General features: G+C 63.2%; 1 protein-coding gene across 4 annotated transcripts in view; it reads right to left on the bottom strand.

Moving 5' to 3' along the window:
* Nucleotides 1-19569, bottom strand: part of RECQL (RecQ like helicase) — a 29815-nt gene extending 10246 nt beyond the window's left edge. For 3 of the 4 annotated variants that reach the window (XM_029058298.2, XM_029058301.2, XM_029058300.2), the window contains exons 1-10: nt 19489-19569; nt 17137-17211; nt 14918-15127; nt 12811-12990; nt 10470-10576; nt 9330-9528; nt 7036-7202; nt 5763-5844; nt 3820-3968; nt 1483-1600 (exon numbers count right to left, since the gene is read on the bottom strand). In XM_029058298.2, coding sequence (XP_028914131.1) covers nt 1483-1600; nt 3820-3968; nt 5763-5844; nt 7036-7202; nt 9330-9528; nt 10470-10576; nt 12811-12990; nt 14918-15127; nt 17137-17152 — 1228 coding nt within the window. In that variant the 5' untranslated portion in view covers nt 17153-17211; nt 19489-19569. The remainder of the gene's footprint in view (nt 1-1482; nt 1601-3819; nt 3969-5762; nt 5845-7035; nt 7203-9329; nt 9529-10469; nt 10577-12810; nt 12991-14917; nt 15128-17136; nt 17212-19488) is intronic. The other variant, XM_029058299.2, reaches the window with a different exon arrangement.
* Between the last annotated feature and the right edge of the window lie 789 nt (nt 19570-20358).

Below are 20358 nucleotides of genomic sequence, written 5' to 3'. Positions count from 1 at the left end.
TCTCTGGGCCTCAGTGACCTCATCTGGAAAATGGGGATGAAGCCCGGGAGCCTCCCGTGGGACAACCCGGTGACCCTGTATCCTCCCGCAGCGCTTAGATCGGTGCTCCGCACATAGTAAGCGCTTAACAGATACCAACGTTATTACTAAACGGGGCGTGGGGAGCTGAGAAAACCGGACAGGGTCAAAAGACGGGAGGGCTCGGAGTGGGGAAGAGTGTGGGCGAGGAGACAAGCGAAGAGCTTTGCACTTAACTATCCCGACTGTACTTTCCAACTACCAAATGGTACTTTCCAAGCACTTAGTACAGTGCTCTTACTGCTGCTGTTTTAATGAAACGCTCATCCCCTCGATTCTATTTATCGCTGTTGCTTCTGTCCGTCCGTCTCCCCCGATCAGACCTTGAGCCCGTCTCTATCTGTTGCCGATTTGTCCGTTCCAAGCGCTTAGTCCGGTGCTCTGCACCTAGTAAGCGCTCGATAAATACTACTGAATGAAGGAAGGAATCAAGAGAGACAATCCCTGCCCACAGTGAGCTCCCAGTCTGAGCCACGCGCGGGACCACCCGATGACCCCGTATCTCCCTCACTGTTTAGGACAGAGCTTGGCACATAGTAAGCGATTAACGAATACCGTTATTATTATTATTATTATCATCATCATCTAATGGGGAAAATGGGGATGAAGGCTGTGAGCGCCCTACGGGACGGGGGCCGCGTCCGAGCTGACGACCTCGTGTCTCCCCCAGCGCTTCGAACGGTGCCTTGCACATGGTGAGCGCTTAACAAATGCCATCATTATCATTATCGTAATTATCCTCTAATGGGGAAAATGGGGATGAAGGCTGTGAGCCCCATATGGAACGGGGGCCGTGTCCGAGCTGTCGACCCTGCGTCTCCCCCAGCGCTTCGAACGGTGTTTGGCACATCGAAAGCGCTTAACGAATGGCATCGTTATTATTATTATTATCCTTCTTTTCCCTCATCTGGAAAATGGGGATGAAGGCTGCGAGCCCCATACGGGACGGGGACCGTGTCCCGGCTGACGACCCTGTGTCTCCCCCAGCGCTTCAAGCCGTGTTTGGCGCATCGAAAGCGCTTAACGAATGGCATCGTCACTGTTATTATTATCATTATTATTATTATTGTTCTATCTGTCCTTCTTTTCCCTCATCTGGAAAATGGGGATGAAGGCTGCGAGCCCCATACGGGACGGGGACCGTGTCCCGGCTGACGACCTTGCGTCTCCTCCGGTGCTCAGAACGGTGCTTGGCACCTAGTGAGCGCTTACCGGATACCCTTATTATCATTATTATTAATTATCATTCTCTAATGGGGAAAATGGGGATGAAGGCTGTGAGCCCCATAGGGCACGGGGGCCGTGTCCGGGCTGTCGACCCTGCGTCTCCCCCAGCGCTTCGAACGGTGCCTGGCACACCGTAAGCGCTTAAGCAGCGCCGCGGCGACGACGACGGTGATTTACCCGCCCGGCCGCTCTCCTGGTAATAGTTTTCCATAGATTTGCTCATCGAATGGTGAATCACGAATCTCACGTCGGGCTTGTCGATCCCCATGCCGAAGGCCACGGTGGCCACCACCACCTGCGAGGAAGGAAGGCGGAGGTCGGGAAAGCGGCGCGGCCTCGGGGCCGGGGCCCGGGACTCAGGAGGTCCTGTCCGCCGGGAGACCTCGGGCGGGTCACCTCCCTTCCCCGGGCCTCGGCTCCCTCATCCGGGAGACGGGGATGAAGACCGGGAGCCCCACGGGGGACGGGGACCGGGTCCGACCTGACCGGCTCGCGCCTATTCCGGCGCTCGGCCCGGCGGCTGGCACATAGTAAGCGCTTAAACAGCACGGTTACCGGGCACCGTCGCGACGCTCGGACCGGACCGTTCCTTCCGGGGGCCGCCGACCGTTCCGTCTTCCGTCTGTGCGATCCCTCCCGTTTATTCCCTCGTATCTACGGGGCGCTCACTGTGTGCAGAGCGCTGCGTTAAGCGCTCGGGAGAGTGAGACGCAACTCTATAAACGGCGACGTTCCCCGCGCGCCACGGGCGCACCGTCTACCGGGCCCTTGCTGGGCGCGGAGCGCTGTACTACGCGCTCGGGGAGAGGACGATGAAACGATAAACCCACACACCCCCTGCCCGCCCCGAGCTGAGGGTCTCGAGGCCGAACTGCTGCCTCTGTGGCCGAACTGTCCGTCCCGAGCGCTTAGTCCAGTGCCCTGCACCTAGTAAGCGCTCAATAAATACTGCTGAATGAACGAGGGGGAGACAGACGGGACCAGAAATAAATTCCAGCTACGGACGGAAGACTCAAGCGGTCGTATTTTTTTTTTTTTTTTTTAAAGCGAATCTGTCGGGCGCTCACTACGGGCCAGACGCTGTTCCGAGCGCCGGAATTTAGCGGTCGGGTTGGAGACGGTCCCCGAGTCCCCGTCCCGCACGGGGCTCGCCCTCGAAGCGGGGCTCGGGTTTGATGGAGGGGTTTCTGCGGGCGGAGCACTGTGCCGCGCGTCGGGGAGAGGGCGGCGTGGCAATCGACGGGCGCGTGCCCCTCGACGCCGAGCTCGGGGTCCAGAGGGGCGGCGGGGGGCAGGCCGGGGAGCAGCGCGGCTCAGCGGCAAGGGCCCGGGCTCGGGAGTCAGAGGTCGTGGGTGCCGATCCCGCCTCCGCCACTTGTCAGTTGGGGGACTTGGGGCGAGTCACCTCACTGGGCCTCGGTGACTCGTGGGGAAAACGGGGAGGAAGCCCGTGAGCCCCACGTGGGACGACCTGATGACCCTGTATCCGCCCCGGCGCTTAGAACGGCGCTCGGCAGCGTGGCCCGGTGCAGAGAGCCCGGGCTTAGGAGTCGGAGGTCATGGGTTCCGATCCCGGCTCCGCCACCTGTCAGCTGGGTGACTCCGGGTAAGTCACTTCGCTTCTCGGTGCCTCAGTTCCCTCATCTGGAAAATGGAGATGAAGACCGGGAGCCTCAGGTGGGACAAACCGATCACCCCCTATCTGCCCCAGCGCTTCGAACGGTGCTCGGCACATGATGATAATGATAATGACGTTGGCGTTGGTTAAGCGCTTACTCTGCGCGGAGCACCGTTCGAAGCGCTGGGGGGAGAGACGGGGTCATCGGGGGGTCCCACGGGAGGCTCACGGCCTTCGTCCCCATTTTCCAGACGAGGGAACTGAGGCCCAGAGAAGTCCAGTGACTCGCCCGGTCACACAGCAGCTAAATGGCAGAGCCGGGATTCGAACCCACGACCTCTGACTCCCAGGCCCGGGCTCTTTCCACTGAGCCACGCCGCTTCTCTAGTAAGGATAGTAAGCGCTTAACAAATACCACCATGATTATCATTATTAAGAACGGGGACGTGAGCCCCCCCCCCCCCGGTGCTGGGCACATAGTAAGCGCTTAAACACCGTCGTCATTATTATTATTATTATTATTATTATTATTATCGACGGGTCAGAAGGCAGCATTGACCGGGCGCTTCCTGCGTGCAGGGCGAGTACTAAGCAGCGCGGCTCAGTGGCCGGGCTTGGGAGTCAGAGATCATGAGTCCGAATGCCGCTCTGCCACCTGTCAGCTGTGTGACCGTGGGCGCGTCGCTTCGCTTCTCTGGGCCTCAGCGACCTCGTCTGTCAAATGGGGACGAAGACCGGGAGCCCCACGGGGGCCGACCTGATGACCCCGCATCTCCCCCGGCGCTTAGAACGGTGCTCGGCACAGAGTGAGCGCTTAACGGGTACCAACATGATTATTAAGGGCTGGGGAGAGGTCAGTCTTGGGCCCGGAGGGGCGGGGAGAGGGGCCGGCTGACCTGGATCTCGTTGGCCGACCATTTCTTGTGGACTCTGGTCTTGTCCTGGGCTTCCATGTTGGCGTGGTAGGCAGCTGCCTCGATTCCCCGCTGCCGCAAGCTCGTCGTCACTTGCTCCGAGTCTTTCTGAGAGAAACAGTAAATAATTCCTGCCGCCGAAAAGACCAAAAAAACCAAAGAGAGAGAGAGAGAGAGAGATTCATTCATGCGGTCGCATTAACGAGCGCTTACTAGGTGCGGAGCTCTGTACGAAGCGGTCGGGAGACGCGGTGAGGGGCCGGGGGAGGCGGACAGAGATGACTTGAACGTAGTGATAAGGTCGGTATCCGTTAAGCGCCTCCTCTGTGCCGAGCACCGTTCTAAGCGCCGGGGGAGATCCGGGGTCATCGGGTCGTCCCCCGTGAGGCTCCCAGTTAATCCCCATTTTACAGAGGAGGTAACCGAGGCCCAGAGAAGCGAAGCGACTCGCCCACGGTCACGCAGCTGACAGGTGGCCGAGCCGGGATTCGAACCCGTGACCTCCGGCCCCCGAGCCCGGGCTCTTTCCACCGAGCCACGCCGAGTTTCCTACGGTCAGTGCTGTTTATTGAGCTCCCCGTCGCCCCGACTCCCTCCCTCTGCTTATCATTTATCATTCCATTCATTTTATTGATGATGTGTATCGACCTATAATTCTCTTTATCTATTTTGATGCCACGGATGCCCGTCCACTCGTTTCGGTTTGCCGTCCGTCTCCCCGCCTCTAGACCGTGAGCCCGTTGTCGGGCGGGGATCGTCTCTGTCCGTTGCCGCATTGTCCTTTCCAAGCGCTTAGTACAGCGCTCGGTAAATACCACTGGACGAACGAACGGAGATCGTCGTCCCAATTGCGGTAATTAAGTGCTCACTACGTGTCAGGCACTGTACCGAGCGCCGGGGTGGACACGAGCCCATCGGGTCGGACGCAGTCCCTGCCCCACGTGGGGCTCACAGTCTTCATCCCCAGGGAAAAGTAACGATGATGGTGTTGACTAAGCGCTCACTATGTGCCGAGCACCGTTCTAAGCGCCGGGGGAGACGCAGGGTCATCAGGTCGTCCCCCGTGAGGCTCCCGGTCTTCGTCCCCCTTTGACAGATGAGGTCACTGAGGCCCGGAGAAGTGAAGCGACTCATCCAAGCTCACCCAGCAAGCAATTGGCAGAGCCGGGATCTGAACCCAGGTCCTCTGACCCCCCCCCCAGGCCCGGGCTTTTTCCACTAGGCGCCGCTGCCTCTCGCCAAGTCTCCTTGGAAAGAAAAACTCGGGCTCCAACGGCGGGGCTCAGTGGAAAGAGGCCAGGCTTGGGAGTCAGAGGTTGTGGGTTCTAATCCTGGCTCTGCCACTCGTCTGCTGGGTGACCTTGGACCAGTCACTTCACTTCCCCGGGCCTCAGCGACCTCATCTGCCAAATGGGGATGGAGACCGGGAGCCCCACATGGGACAACTCGATCACCCTGTATCCCCCCCCAGGGCTTAGAAGGGCGCTTTGCACACAGTGAGCGCTTAACAACCTCCATCGCCACCGTCACTCCGATTCTCCACGTCCGACCCCAGCCCCCGACACCCCTGCGGCTCGTGGTTTTTTTTTTTAAAAGGGATCTGCAGTTCGCCGACTACGTGCCGGGCGCTGTCCTAAGCGCCGGGAAGGATACGATTCAAAGGGGTTGGACCCCGTCCCCCGTGGGGCTCCCGCTCTCCATCCCCCTTTTCCAGAGGAGGGAACCGAGGCCCGGGGGAAGCGAGGCGACTTGTCCAAGGTCGCCCAGCAGACGAGGGGCAGAGCCGGGGGTCCGGCCGCCGCCCGGAGGGAAAAGTGGTGGCGTGGGGGTGGGGGGTTGGGGGGGGGGGGGGACACACCGCGCCACTAATGCCCCGGGACTCGGACCCGCCCCCCCCCCGGCCCCGGCCCGCTGGCCTCCCGGACCTGACTGCCCGGCGTATCGCCCGTTGATCAGCTTCGCCACATCTTCGATGAAATCCTCGGGGCTGGGGGGCTTCCGCCGAACCTGAGGGGGGGGCATCATCGTCATCATCACCACCACCACTCTGGTATTTGCGAAGCGCTTACTGTCCTAAGCGCTGGGGGGGGATACAAAGGGATCAGGTGGGACACGGTCCAGCCCACGTGCTACGTGCCAAGCACTGGTGCCAGTCAGGTGGGACCCGGTCCGACCCACACGGGGCTCACAGTCTCGAGCCTCGTTATACAGATGATGATGATGATGATTATTAGGAGTGATAATAATAATAATGGTGTTTGTTAAGTGCTTACTAGGTGCCAAGCGCTGTTCTAAGCGCTGGGGGAGACGCAAAGGAATCAGGCGGGACACGGTCCGGCCCACACGGGGCTCACGGTCTCGAGCCTCGTTATACAGATGATGATGATTATTATTATGAGGAGTCATAATTATAATAATAATGGTGTCAAGTGCTTACTAGGTGCCAAGGACTGTTCTAAGCGCTGGGGGAGATGCAAAGGAATCAGGCGGGACACGGTCCGGCCCACACGGGGCTCACGGTCTCGAGCCTCGTTATACAGATGATAATTAATAATAATAGTACTGATAAGAATGATGGTGTTTTTGTTAAGCGCTTATGACGTGCCAGGCACCGTTCTGAGCGCCGGGCTGAATACGAGCAAATCACAAATACCATCATCATCCTTATTATCTCCCCCGGTTCTTAACAAATACCATTACTATCATCATCATCGTTATCATCATCATCATCATTTCCCTCTGCCCGGCGGCAGGCGGGGACCTAAAGCCGCCGACCAGCAGCGCGACCTAACGGGAGGGCGGGCGGGAGGGCGGGAGGGCGGGTAGGAGGGTGGGCAGGTGGAAGGGCAGGTGGGAGGGGAGGAAGGCAGGCAGGAGGGCGGGTAGGAGGGTGGGCAGGTAGGAGGGTGGGCAGGTAGGGTGGGCAGGTGAAAGGGCAGGTGAAAGGGCAGGTGGGAGGGGAGGAGGGCAGGTAGGGTGGGCAGGTGGGAGGGCGGGAGGGCAGGCGGGAGGGGAGGAGGGCAGGTAGGAGGGTGGGCAGGTGGAAGGGCGGGAGGGGAGGCGGGAAGGGAGGAGGGCAGGTGGGAGGGCAGGAGGGGAGGAAGGAGGGCAAGTGGGAGGAGAGAGGGCAGGAGGGCAGGAAGGAGGGCAGGTGGGAGAGGGGAGGGGAGGAGGGCGGGCGGCGAGGCCTCACGGTACCTCGTAGTAGAGGTTGGGTCGGTCGAAGGAGGCGGTGAAGGTGAGGCAGTTGTGGACTCCCAAGATGTTCCGGGCGTCCCCGAGGACGGCGCGGGTGGCCGTGGCCGTCAGGCCCACGACGGGCACGCGGGGAAACTGGCGCTTCAGGACGCCCAGGGCTTTGTAGTCTGCGTGCGGGGGGGCGGCCGGAGGTCGGCGCCCGGCCCCCCGGCCTCGCCCGCTTCCCGCCCGGCCCCCTCCCTCCCGCCCCCGGCCCCCGGCCCCCGGGGGGACGTGTCCGTCGAGTGGTCCACCGGACTCTCCTGAGCGTTTAGCGCGGCGCCCTGCCTACGGCGAGCGCTCAGTAAGTACGCCCGAATGGATGCTTCACTTCTCTGGGCCTCGGTTCCCTCGTCTGTCAAACGGGGATGAAGACCGCGAGCCTCCCGTGGGACGACGCGATGACCCCGGATCTCCCCCGGCGCTTAGGACGGTGCTCGGCACGTAGGGAGCGCTTAACGGTTACCGACGTTCTTATCATCATCGTGCTTCTCGCCTGGGTCGTCTTCCCCGGGGTTTGGCACCCGGCTGGTGCTCGAGAATAACAGTGAACACGACTACTGCTGATAATCACTGGGGTGTTTGTTAAGCGCCGATTAGGCACTGTAACAATAACAATGATGTCGGTATCCGTTAAGCGCTCACTCTGTGCCGAGCACCGTTCTAAGCGCTGGGGGAGACGCGGGGCAATCGGGTCGTCCCACGTGGGGCTCCCGGTCTTCATCCCCATTTGACAGATGAGGCCGCCGAGGCCCAGGGAAGCGAAGTGACTCGCCCGCCGTCACCCAGCTGACAAGCGGCAGAGCTGGGATCCGAACTCACGACCCCCGACTCCAAAGCCCGGGCTCTTTCCACTGAGCCGCGCTGCTTGCTTCACTGTACTGAGCGCTGGGGGGGGGGGGGGGGGGGGGCGCGATCCAAGCAAATGGGGTCGGACGCAGTCCCCGTCCCCCGTGGGGCGGGCCGACGGTCTCCATCCCCGTTTTCCAGAGGAGGGAACCGAGGCCCAGAGGAGGGAAGTGACCGGCCCGAGGTCACACGGCAGACGGGCGGCGGAGCCGGGATCAGAACCCGTGACCCTCCGGTTTTCAGGCCCGGGCTCGTTGTGGGCAGGGATGGTCTCTCTCTATCGCTCCGTTGTACTTTCCCAAGTGCTTCGTACAGAGCACACGGTGAGCGCTCAATAAATACCACTGAATACTACTATTCGTAGTAACGACGGTATTTCTTAAGTGCTTACTTCGTCACGGGTTCTAATCCCGGCTCCGCTTGTCAGCCGTGTGACCTCGGGCCGGTCGCTTCACTTCTCCGGGCCTCGGTCCCCTCCTCTGGAAAACGGGGATGGAGACCGGGAGCCCCACGCGGGCCGACCCGATGACCCCGTATCTCCCCCGGCGCTTAGAACGGTGCTCGGCACGTGATGAGCGCTTCACGAATACCGTCGTCGTCGTCATTCTGTGCCGAGCACCGTCCTAAGCGCCGGGGGTAAATTCAGGGTGATCGCGTTGTCCCGCGTGGGGCTGACGGTCTCCATCCCCGTTTTCCAGAGGAGGAAACCGAGGCCCGGAGGAGGGAAGTGACCGGCCCGAGGTCACCCGGCAGACGGGCGGCGGAGCCGGGATCAGAACCCGTGACCTCCCGACTGCCAGTCCCGGCTCTACCCGCTCGGCCACGCTGCTTCTCCAAGCCCCCGCGTGATAACAGTAATAATGATATTGGCATTCGTTAAGCGCTCCCTATGTGCCGAGCACCGTTCTAAACGCTGGGGGAGACACGGGGGAATCGGGTCGTCCCCCGTGGGGCTCACGGTTTTCGTCCCCATTTTCCAGATGAGGGAACTGAGGCCCAGAGAAGCGAAGCGACTCGCCCACAACCACCCAGCTGACAAGTGACAGAGCTGGGATTCGAACCCATGATCTCTGACTCCAAAGCCCGTGCTCCTTCCCCTGAGCCCCGCTGCTCCTCTGCTTCTCATAATAGTAACGTTGGTATTTCTTAAGCGCTCACCAGGCGCCAAGCACTGTTCTGAGCGCCGGGGGCGGGGAGGGGGGGGATAGAAGCTAATCAGGTTGTCCCGCGTGGGTCTCCCGGCCCTCACCCCCCTTTTCCAGACGAGGCAACCGAGGCCCGGAGGAGAGGAGCGACCGGCCCGCCCGGCTGACGAGGGGCGGAGCGGGGATCGGAACCCAGGACCTCTGACCCCCGAGCCCGGGATCGGGTCCGCGGGGTCCGGGAGGTGGCCGGGCCGCGCTCACCGGGTCGGAAGTCGTGCCCCCACTGGCTGCAGCAGTGCACCTCGTCGACGGCGATGCGGGCCAGGGTGCCCGCCTCGTAGGCCTTCTCCAGCCGGGCCAGGAACGCCTTGCTCCTGGCGATCTTCTCGGGGGTCACGTAGAGGAGCTTCAGCGCCGACGTCTCCCTCGCCATCTCGGCGTGGATCCGGCGCACCTCCTCCTGGCCCGCGCGGGGGACGGAAAACCCGCCCGGTCGGGGCGGCGCCGAGCCAGGCGGCCCTCCTCGGGCCACCGCCACGGCGATAATACTGAAACCGGGGGCGTTTGTTCGGCGCTCACTCTGTGCCGAGCGCCGTTCTAAGCGCCGGGGGGAGAGGCGAGGTCGCCGGGTTGTCGCCCTCCGCATCCCCATTTTCAGAACGTCGGTATTCGCGAAGCGCTCGCTATGTGCCGAGCGCCGTTCTAAGCGCCGGGGGGAGAGACGAGCTCATCGATTTGTAATCACGTCGGTATTCGCGAAGCGCTCGCTGTGTGCAGAGCGCCGTTCTAAGCGCCGGGGGAGATACAGGGGAATGAGGTTGTCCCACGTGAGGCTCACGGTCTCCATCCCCATTTGACAGATGAGGGAACTGAGGCCCAGAGAAGTGAAGTGACTCGCCCAAAGTCACCCAGCTGACAGGTGGCGGAGGCGGGATTAGAACCCACGACCTCTGACTCCTAAGCCCGGGCTCTTTCCACTGAGCCACGCTGCTTCTCTCTAGCAGTAATAATAATGATAAATAATAATGTTGGTATCTGTTAAGCGCTTCCTATGTGCAGAGCACCGTTCTAAGCGCCGGGGGAGATACAGGGGAATCGGGTCGTCCCACGTGAGGCTCACAGTTAATCCCCCTTTTCCAGATGAGGGAACCGAGGCCCAGAGAAGCGAAGCGACTCGCCCACGGCCACCCGGCTGACAAGCGGCGGAGCCGGGATTAGAACCCGCGACCTCTGACTCCCCAGCCCGGCCTCTCTCCGCCGGGCCGCCACCGCCTCCCCACCTACCCGACGTCGGGGTTCCGGAGGCGAGCGGCAGGATCGACGGGTGGGTCGACGTCATTTGCATCCCGGCAAGCGCCGGGAAATCCTCCCGCTCCGTGCCGGGCGCCTCCGGAGACGTACCTTGGAGCTGGAGGCGTTCAGCGAGGCCGCCGAGATCCCCAGTCGTTCCAGAGTCATCAGCTGGTCTTCCATCAGAGAGATCAGAGGGCAGATCACAAGGGTGAAACCTGAGAGCGAGACGTTGAATCGCCATCGTTCCCCGTAAAGGCACCGAGCCAGCGCTTCCCGTGTGCCGAGCTCCGTCCTGAGCCCCGGCGGGGAGATGCGAGGTCAAGGGGTCGTCCCCCGTGGGGCTCCCGGTCTTCGCCCCCATCTTCCGGACGAGGTCACCGAGGCCTGAAAGAGCCCGGGCTCTGGAGTCGGGGCCCATGAGTTCGAATCCCGGCTCCGCCGCCCGTCAGCCGGGTGACCGTGGGCGAGTCGCTTCGCTTCGCTGGGCCTCAGTTCCCTCGTCTGGAAAATGGGGACGGAGACCGGGAGCCCCACGGGGGACCGCCCGATTCCCCCGTGTCTCCCCCAGCGCTCAGAACGGTGCTCGGCACAGAGTGAGCGCTTAACAGATACCAACGTTATTATTACTATTACCTCCTCACCGTCCCCCGTTTCATTCATTCGGTAGTATTTATTGAGCGCTTACTACGTGCAGAGCACCGTACTAAGCGCTCGGGACGAACAAGTCGGCAACAGATAGAGACGGTCCCCGCCGTCCGACGGGCTCACGGTCCGATCGGGGGAGACGGACGGACGAGAACGATGGCGATAAACAGCGTCGGGGGGAAGGACGTCTCGTAAAAACCGATGGCGACTAAATAGAATCGAGGCGATGTACGATTCATTAACAGAATAAATAGGGTGACGAAAATATAGACGGTCGAGCGGACGAGTACGGCGCCGTGGGGATGGGAAGGGAGAGGTGGAGGAGCGGAGGGAAAAGGGGAAAATGAGGCTTTAGCTGCGGAGAGGTGAAGGGGGGACGGCGGAGGGAGTAGAGGGGGAAGAGGAGCTCGGTCTGGGAAGGCCTCTCGGAGGAGGTGATTTTTAAGTAGAGTTTCGAAGAGGGAAAGAGAATCAGTTTGTCGGAGGCGCGGAGGGAGGGCGTCCCGGGACGGCGGGAGGACGCGACCCGGGGGTCGACGGCGGGACGGGCGAGACCGAGGGACGGCGAGGAGGCGGGCGGCGGAGGAGCGGAGCGTGCGGGGTGGCCGGTGGAGAGAGAGAAGGGAGGAGAGGTAGGGAGGGGCGAGGTGACGGAGAGCCTCGAAGCCTAGAGTGAGGAGTTTTTGTTTGGAGCGGAGGTCGACGGGCAACCGCCGGAGTTGTTTAAGAAGGGGAGTGACACGCCCAGATCGTTTCTGCGGGAAGATGAGCCGGGCGGCGGAGTGAAGAATAGACCGGAGCGGGGCGAGAGAGGAGGAAGGGAGGTCGGAGAGAAGGCCGACACGGTAGTCTAGCCGGGATATCACGAGAGCCCGTAACGGTGAGGTAGCCGTCCGGGTGGAGAGGAGAGGGCGGATCTCGGCGATATCGTAGAGGTGAAACCGGCGGGTCTCGGTGACGGATAGGACGCGCGGGGTGAACGAGAGAGATGAGTCGAGGACGACACCGAGATCGCGGGCCCGAGAGACGGGAAGGACGGTCGCGCCGTCCACGGCGATAGGGAAGTCCGGGAGAGGACCGGGATCGGGAGGGAAGACGAGGAGCTCGGTCTCGCTCACGTCGAGTTTCAGGCGGCGGGCCGACGTCCGGGCGGAGACGTCCCGGAGGCGGGAGGAGACGCGAGCCCGAAGGGAGGGGGAGAGGACGGGGGCGGAGATGGAGACCCGCGTGTCATCCGCGTAGAGATGGTCGTCGAAGCCGTGAGAGCGGATGAGTTCGCCGAGGGAGCGAGTGTAGATGGAGAACGGAAGAGGGCCGAGGACTGACCCTCGAGGGACCCCGACGGTTAAAGGACGGGAGGGGGAGGAGGCGCCGGCGAAGGAGACCGAGAACGACCGGCCGGAGAGGCGAGAGGAGAACCGGGAGAGGACGGAGTCCGTGAAGCCGAGGCGAGATGAGGTATGGAGGAGGAGGGGACGGTCGACGGTGTCAGAGGCGGCGGAGAGGTCGAGGAGGATCGGAATTGAGTGGGAGCCGTCGGATCTGGCGAGAAGGAGGTCACGGGTGACCTTAGAGAGAGCGGTCTCGGTAGAGCGGAGGGGACGGAAGCCAGATCGGAGGGCGTCCGGGAGAGAACGGGAGTTAAGGAATTCTAGGCATCGACTGTAGACGACTCGTTCTAGGATTTCCCCCCCGGCGCCCCGGATCTCCCCCGGCGCTTAGAACGGTGCTCGGCACCTAGTAGGCGCTTAACAAATCCCAACATTATCATGATGATTACGATGATGATCACTGTTGCCGTTACCGGGGGAACAGACGGCCGGCAGCTGGTAGCACAGACTCTTCCCGCCTCCGGTGGGCATGACGAGGAAGATCTCTCTCCCGGCCATGGTCGCGTTGATCGTCTCCAGCTGCAGAGGGCGGAACCTGGGGAGTTTGAAGACGTCCCGCATGGCCTCCTTCACCTTCCCGGCCCAGGGGAAATCTGGAAGCGAGAGGAGAGACCGTTGAGGGAGGGCGGCCCGGCTGCGGCCGCCCTACGAGACGCCGTTACGAGCAAATCGGGGCGGACCCCGTCCCCGTCCCCGTCCCCCGCGGGGCTCGCCGTCTCCGTCCCCGTTTTCCGGATGAGGTGACCGAGGCCCGGAGAAGTGGGGCGACTCGCCCGGGGTCCCGGGGCCGAGGACCGCGACCGCCGCCGACCGTCACGGGGTCTGCCGAGCGCCGTTCTGAGCCCCGGGGTTTCCAGCTACCCGTCCCCGTCCCCCTTCTCCCGATGAGGGAGAAGCCGAGCTGGGTGACCTGGGGCGAGTCACCTCACTTCTCTGGGCCTCGGTGACCTCGTCTGCGAAATGGGGATGAAGCCCGGGAGCCCCACGGGGGACGACCCGGTGTCTCTCCCAGCGCTTAGGACGGGGCCTGGCACGTAGTAAGCGCTTAACGGACGGCCGCCGTTATATCGAAGATCCAGAATTGGCGACGTGCGACGACCCGGCGACCTCGTGTCTCTCCCAGCGCTTAGGACGGGGCCTGGCACGTAGTAAGCGCTTAACGGACACCATTATTATTATTATCATCATTATTATTATTATTAAAGGACCGGAACTGGCAATGCGGGACAGGCTGATCACCTTGTATTCTCCCCCGGCGCTTAGAACGGTGCTTGGCGTATAGTAAGCGCTTAACAAATACCACCATCATCGTTAGTGATTAGTATTATTAATAATAAACGGTGACATTCCCCGCCCACAACGAGCTGACAGTCTAGGGGAGGGGAGACGGACCTGAACGGAAATCAACAGATGAGGGACGAGGACATGAGCGGCGCGGGGCCGGGGGGGGGGGGATGAAGAAAGGGAGCGAGTCGGGGCGACGCGGAAGGCAGGGGGAGAAGAGGAGAGGGGGGCGCGGTCGGGGAGGGCCTCTCGGAGGAGGTGGGCCTTCAATAATAATCATTACGGTATTTGTTAATGATAATGCTAACGATGATGGCATCTGTCAAGCACTGACTATGTGCGAAGCACTTCCCTAAGCACTGGGGAGGATTCAGGGCGATCAGGTCGTCCCCCGTGGGGCTCCCCGTCTTCATCCCCGTTTTCCAGAGGAGGTCACCGAGGCCCAGAGAAGTGCAGAGACCTCCCCGAGGTCACACAGCTGCCAGGCGGCGGAGCCGGGATCAGAACCCACGACCTCTGACTCCCAAGCCCGGGCTCTCTCCACGGAGCCGCGCCGCTTCAGGGGGGTGAGGACCGTGAGCCCCACGTGGGACGGGGACGGGGTCATTCAATCAGTCGTATTTATTGAGCGCTTACTAGGTGCAGAGCACTGTACTGAGCGCTTGGGACGTACAGTTCGGCAACAGATAGAGACAAGCCCTGCCCCGTGACGGGCTCACGGTCTAATCGGCGTCCAACCCCACGTGCTTGTAATAATGTTGGCGTCTGTTAGGCGCTCACTACGTGCCGAGCGCCGTTCTAAGCGCTGGGGGAGATACAGGGGAACGAGGTCGTCCCACGGGGGGCTCCCGGTCCTCATCCCCGTTTTCCAGACGAGGGAACTGAGGCCCAGAGAATGATGATGTTGGTATCTGTTAAGCGCTTACTATGTGCCGAGCGCCGTTCGAAGCGCTGGGGGGAGACATAGGGGAATCAGGATGTCCCCCGTGGGGCTCCCGGTCCTCATCCCCGTTTTCCGGATGAGGGAACCGAGGCCCAGAGAAGCGAAGCGACTCGCCCGCGGTCCCACGGCTGCCAAGCGGCGGAGCCGGGAGTCGAACCCACGACCTCTGACTCCCAAGCCCGGGCTCCTTCCCCTGAGCCACGCTGCTGGCATCCACCCCGGCGCCGGGCCCGGGGCCCGGCCCCCAGGAAGCGCTTCGAGATGATAACGCGGTGATTGATTATTCCTGCCACCTTGCTTCGTCCAGGCCTCCGGGTCGCCGTCGGCGTCTCGGTCCGGGTCGGAGCCGGCCCCGGCCCGGGGGGCGTCCAGGGCGCGGCGGATCTCCTGGGTCAGGGCCTCCTTCTTCCGGATCAGCTCCCGCTGCCGCTCCAGCAGCTCTCGGATCCGCGTCTCCACCGCCCGCAGTTCGCCGTCGGCGCCGTCCAGTTCGGCCGTCAGCTCTGGAGGAAGGGGACGCGCCGGGGGAGAGACGCCGCGCGCGAGCCCGCGGCCCCCGGCCCGGCCCGGCCCCCCGCCTCGGCCCGGCCCCGCGGATGAACGAGCCGCCGTGGCCACCGTCCTCGTCCGTCCGTCTCCCCCGATCGGACCGTGCGCCCGTCAGACGGCGGGGACCGTCTCCATCCGTTGCCCACTCGTTCGTGCCGAGCGCTCAGTCCGGTGCTCTGCGCCTAGTAAGCGCTCAGTAGATACTATTGAATGAACATGGCGACGACGAGGGCGTCGGGTAAGCGCTCGCTCGGCGCCGAGCGCCGCGCCGGGGGAGATCCCGGGTCGTCGGGTTGGCCCTCGCCGGCTTCATCCCCGTTCGGCGGATGAGGCGACCGAGGCCCAGGGGAGCCGAGCGGCTCGCCCCGGGTCACCCAGCTGACGAGGGGCGGAGCCCGCATTCGAACTCACGACCTCGGACTCCCAAGCCGGGGCTCTTTCCCCCGAGCCACGGCGATTAATGATAAAAACGATGGCGTTTCTTAGGCGCTTACTGGGTGCCGAGCGCTGTGCTAAGCGCTGGGGGAGATACGGGGTGGTCGGGTTGTCCCCCGTGGGGCTCACCGGCTTCATCCCCGTTCGACAGATGAGGCGACCGAGGCCCAGAGGAGCCGAGCGGCTCGCCCCGGGTCACCCAGCTGACGAGGGGCGGAGCCCGGATTCTTCATTCGTTCGACAGTATTTATCGAGCGCTCACTAGGTGCAGAGCACTGGACTAAGCGCTTGGAATGGACAAAGTGGCAACGGATTAGAACTCACGACCTCGGCCTCCCAAGCCCGGGCTCTTTCCACCGAGCCACGGTCATCCATAAGAATAATGATGATGATGGCGGTTTTTAAGCACTTACCACCTGCCAGGCATCGCTCTAAGCGTTGGGGCGATCCGAGGTCATCAGGTGGTCCCCCGTGGGGCTCCCAGTCTTCACCCCCATTTGCCAGACGAGGTCACTGAGGCCCAGAGAAGCGAAGGGCCTCGCCCCCGGTCACCCGGCTGACAAGTGGCGGAGCCGAGATTCGAACCCGTGACCTCTGACTCCCAAGCCCCGGGCTCTTTCCCCTGAGCCCCGCTGCTCCTCTTATCTCAGGTTGGACCCCCCTCGGCGTGTCAGGGGGAGGATGTTAGGGAAGCAGCGCGGCCTAGCGGGTAGAGCCCGGGCCCGGGAGTCGGAAGGTCCCGGGTTCTAATCCCGCCTCCGCCCCTTGTCCGGCTGTGTGACCCCGGGCGCGCCGCTTCACCTCTCCGGGCCTCAGTTCCCTCATCTGTCAAACGGGGATGAAGACCGGGAGCCCCCCGGGGGACGGGGTCCAACCCCATTGGCTCGCGGCCCCCCCCCCCCCCCCCCCCCGGCGCTTAGCGAGAAGCAGCGTGGCTCAGTGGCAAGAGCCCGGGCTTTGGAGTCAGAGGTCATGAGTTCGAATCCCAGCTCCGCCCCTTGTCAGCCGGGTGACCGGGGGCGAGTCCCTTCGCTTCTCGGCGCCTCAGCTCCCTCGTCTGTCAAATGGGGACGAAGACCGTGGGCCCCACGGGGGACGACCCGATTCCCCCGCGTCTCCCCCAGCGCTCAGAACGGAGCTCGGCACATAGGGAGCGCTTAACGGACACCGACATTATTATTATTACAGTGCCCGGCACCTAGTAGGCGCTTGAGACCGTGGCTCAGTGGAAAGAGCCCGGGCTTGGGAGGCCGAGGCCATGGGTTCGAATCCCGGCTCCGCCCCTCGTCAGCCGTGGGACTGTGGGCGAGTCGCTTCGCTTCTCCGGGCCTCAGTGACCTCCTCTGGAAAATGGGGACGAAGACCGGGAGCCCCACGGGGGACCACCCGATTCCCCCGCGTCTCCCCCAGCGCTTAGAACGGTGGTCGGCCCAGAGTGAGCGCTTAACAAATATCAACGTCATTATTAAGAAATGCCATCATGCTGCTGCTGTTCCCTTGAGCTCTTCGTGGAGGCAGCTGGGTTTACCTGCGAGGGCCGCCATCCCGCGGCCCGCCCGGACGCTCCGCGAATCCCGCTTGGCCTCCCCGCGCCGCGGCCTTTCTGCGAAGGAGAGACAGGGGAAAAATGGCCGTGGCTCCACCCTCGTCCCCGCCTGGATACGTTCCTTCGGCCGTACTGCCGCCCGTCTCCCCGCCCCGGTGAATGTGGGTATTTGTTAAGCGCTCACTAGGTGCCGAGCCCTGTTCTCAGCGCTGGGGTCATGACAGTGGTGATAATGTGGGTGTTCGTTAAGCGCTTATTATGTGCGGAGCCCTGTTCTCAGCGCTGGGGTAATAATGATGATGATGATGTTGGTATTAAGCGCTTATTATGTGCGGAGCCCTGTTCTCAGCGCTGGGGTAATAATGATGATAATGTTGGTATTTGTTAAGCGCTTATTATGTGCGGAGCCCTGTTCTCAGCGCTGGGGTAATAATGATGATGATGATGTTGGTATTAAGCGTTTACTAGGTGCACAGCCCTGTTCTAAGCGCTGGGGTAATAATAATGATGATAATGTTGGTATTTGTTAAGCGCTTATTAGGTGCAGAGCACTGTTCTAAGCGCTGGGGTAATAATGATGATAATGTTGGTATTTAAGCGCTTACTAGGTGCAGAGCCCTGTTCTAAGCGCTGGGGTAATAATAATAATGTTGGTATTTGTTAAGCGCTTACTATGTGCAGAGCACTGTTCTAAGCACTGGGGGAGAGACAGGGTCATCGGGTGGTCCCGCGTGAGGCTCCCGGTCTTCATCCCCATTTTCCAGATGAGGTCACTGAGGCCCAGAGAAGTGACGGGGTTTGCCCAAGGTCACCCAGCAGACAAGGGGAGGAGGCGGGATTAGAACCCAGGACCCCAGAGGAGCATAAAGAGGGGAGGCCACGTCCACCGACCAATGGAAGGGCGGGGCGAGGAGAGGCCCCGCCCACCGACCAATGGGAAGGTGGGAAAAGGAGGGGAGGCCCCGCCTACCGACCAATGAGAGGGCGGGGTTGTGAGGGGAGGCCACGCCCAGTGGGGGGCGGGGAAGGAGGGAGGCCACGCCCACCGACCAATGGGAGGGCAGGGAATGGGAGCCACGCCCCCAGGAGGGCGGGGCAAAGGTAGACCACACCCACCCACCAACAGAAGGGCGGGGTTGTGCGGGGAGGACACGCCCCCTGACCAATGGGAGCGCAGGGTTGTGGGGGAGGACACGCCCCCTGACCAATGGGAGGGCAGGGTTGTGAGGGGGCCACGCCCCCTGGCCAATGGGAGGGCAGGGCTGTGAGGGGAGGCCACCCCACTGACCAATGGGAGGGCAGGGTTTTGAGGCGAGGCCAGCCCCAGCAGGGCGGGGCAAGGAGGGGAGGCCACGCCCATTGACCAATGGGAGGGTGGGGTGGTGTGGGGGAAGGCCACGCCCCCGCGGGGGCGGGACAAGGAGGGGAGGCCACGCCCAGCGCCCAATAGGAAGGTGGGGAAAGGACGGGAACCCACGACTGCCGACCAATGGGAGGGCGGGGTGGTGAGGGGAGGCCACGCCCCACGACCGGTGGGAAGGCGGGGAAAGGAGGCCACGCCCCAGGAGGGCGGGGCGAAGAGAGGCCCCGCCCAGCGCCCAATGGGAAGGTGGGGAAAAGGAGACGAGGCCACGCCCCCAGGAGGGCGGGGCAGCGATGGGCCACGCCCACCGACCGATGAGAGGACGGGAGAGGAGTCCCCACCCACCGGTGGGGGTAGGGATGAGAAGGCCACCGCCCAGCTCTGTGGCAAGAGCCTTGGGAGTCCGAGGTGGTGGGTTCTAATCCCGCCTCCGCCCCTTGTCCGCTGGGTGACTTCGGGCAAGTCACTTCACTTCTTTTATGCCTCAGTGACCTCATCTGGAAAATGGGAATTAAAGACCGGGAGCCCAACGGGGGACCGTCTGATGACCTTGTATCTCCCCTCAGCGCTTAGAACAACGGTGGGCACAGAGTTAGCGCTTAATACCAGCATTATTATTATTGTTATTATTATGATGATAAAATGACGGGAACACCCCCCCCCCCTTATGGGCGGGGCAGAGGGAGGAGGCCCCGCCCACCGCCCAATGGGAGGGCGGGGCTGATGAAGGCCCCGCCCCCATTGGTGGGCGGAGACATGACGTCAGATCACGCTTCCCCGGAGGGCGGGGCTAAAAGAAGAGGCCCTGGGGAGCGCAGAGCGAGGAAAGGCCCCGCCCCCGGGGAGCGCAGGACGCGGGAAGCTCCCGCTCCGAGTTGCAAGGGGAGGAAGCCCCGCCCCTCCTCCTTCGGGAGAGCAGGTCCGCCATGTCCGCCCGCCCGCCCGCCCCCCCGGGCCCCCGGGACACCCACCTCCTCAGCGGCGCCGCCCGGCCCTGCCCGGCCTCGCGCTTCCCGCTTCGGCGCCTCCTTCCGGCCCGGGCCTGCCGCCCAATCAGCGCGCCGCTCCTCCTGGGGGCCAATCAACGCGCAGCTCCCCTGGGCGTCCAATCAGCGCGCTTCTCCCCCTGGGCGGCTAATCAGCGCGCCGCTCCCCCTTGCCGGCCAATCAATCAGCGCTCCGCTCCCCCTTGCCGGCCAATCGGCGCGTCGCTCCCCCTGGGCGGCCAATCGGCGCGCCGCTCCCCCTGGGCGGCCAATCGGCGCTCCGCTCCCTCTGGGCGGCCAATCAGCGCGCCGCTCCCCCTTGCCGGCCAATCAATCAGCGCTCCGCTCCCCCGGGCGGCCAATCGGCGCGTCGCTCCCCCTGGGCGGCCAATCGGCGCGCCGCTCCCCCTGGGCGGCCAATCGGCGCTCCGCTCCCCCTGGGCGGCCAATCAGCGCGCCGCTCCCCCTTGCCGGCCAATCAATCAGCGCTCCGCTCCCCCGGGCGGCCAATCGGCGCGTCGCTCCCCCTGGGCGGCCAATCAGCGCGTCCCTCCCCCTTGCCGACCAATCAATCAGCGCGCCGCCTCCCCTGTCGGGCCAATCAGCGCGCCGCCTCCCCCGTCGGGCCAATCAGCGCTCCACTCCCCCCCCGGGGCGACCAATCAGCGCGCCGCCGTGCCTCGCGCCGGCTTAGAAGGCGGCTCCCCATTGGGCGGCGTCGGTGCGGGCGCGGGCCAATGGGCGGCGGCGTTGGAGGGGGGGCGGTGTGGTTCTCCGTCTCTCCCCGTCGTCCCTCCCCCCCTTCCGGAAGACGTGGCGGCCGCAGCCCCCGCGCAGCCCCCGCGCCGCCCCCGC

This window comes from Ornithorhynchus anatinus, chromosome 2 (assembly GCF_004115215.2).
Source record: "Ornithorhynchus anatinus isolate Pmale09 chromosome 2, mOrnAna1.pri.v4, whole genome shotgun sequence".
Classification (NCBI taxonomy): Eukaryota; Metazoa; Chordata; class Mammalia; order Monotremata; family Ornithorhynchidae; genus Ornithorhynchus; species Ornithorhynchus anatinus.
The sequence above is the reverse complement of the archived record's forward strand: the minus strand, read 5'-3'. Positions and strand labels throughout refer to the sequence as shown.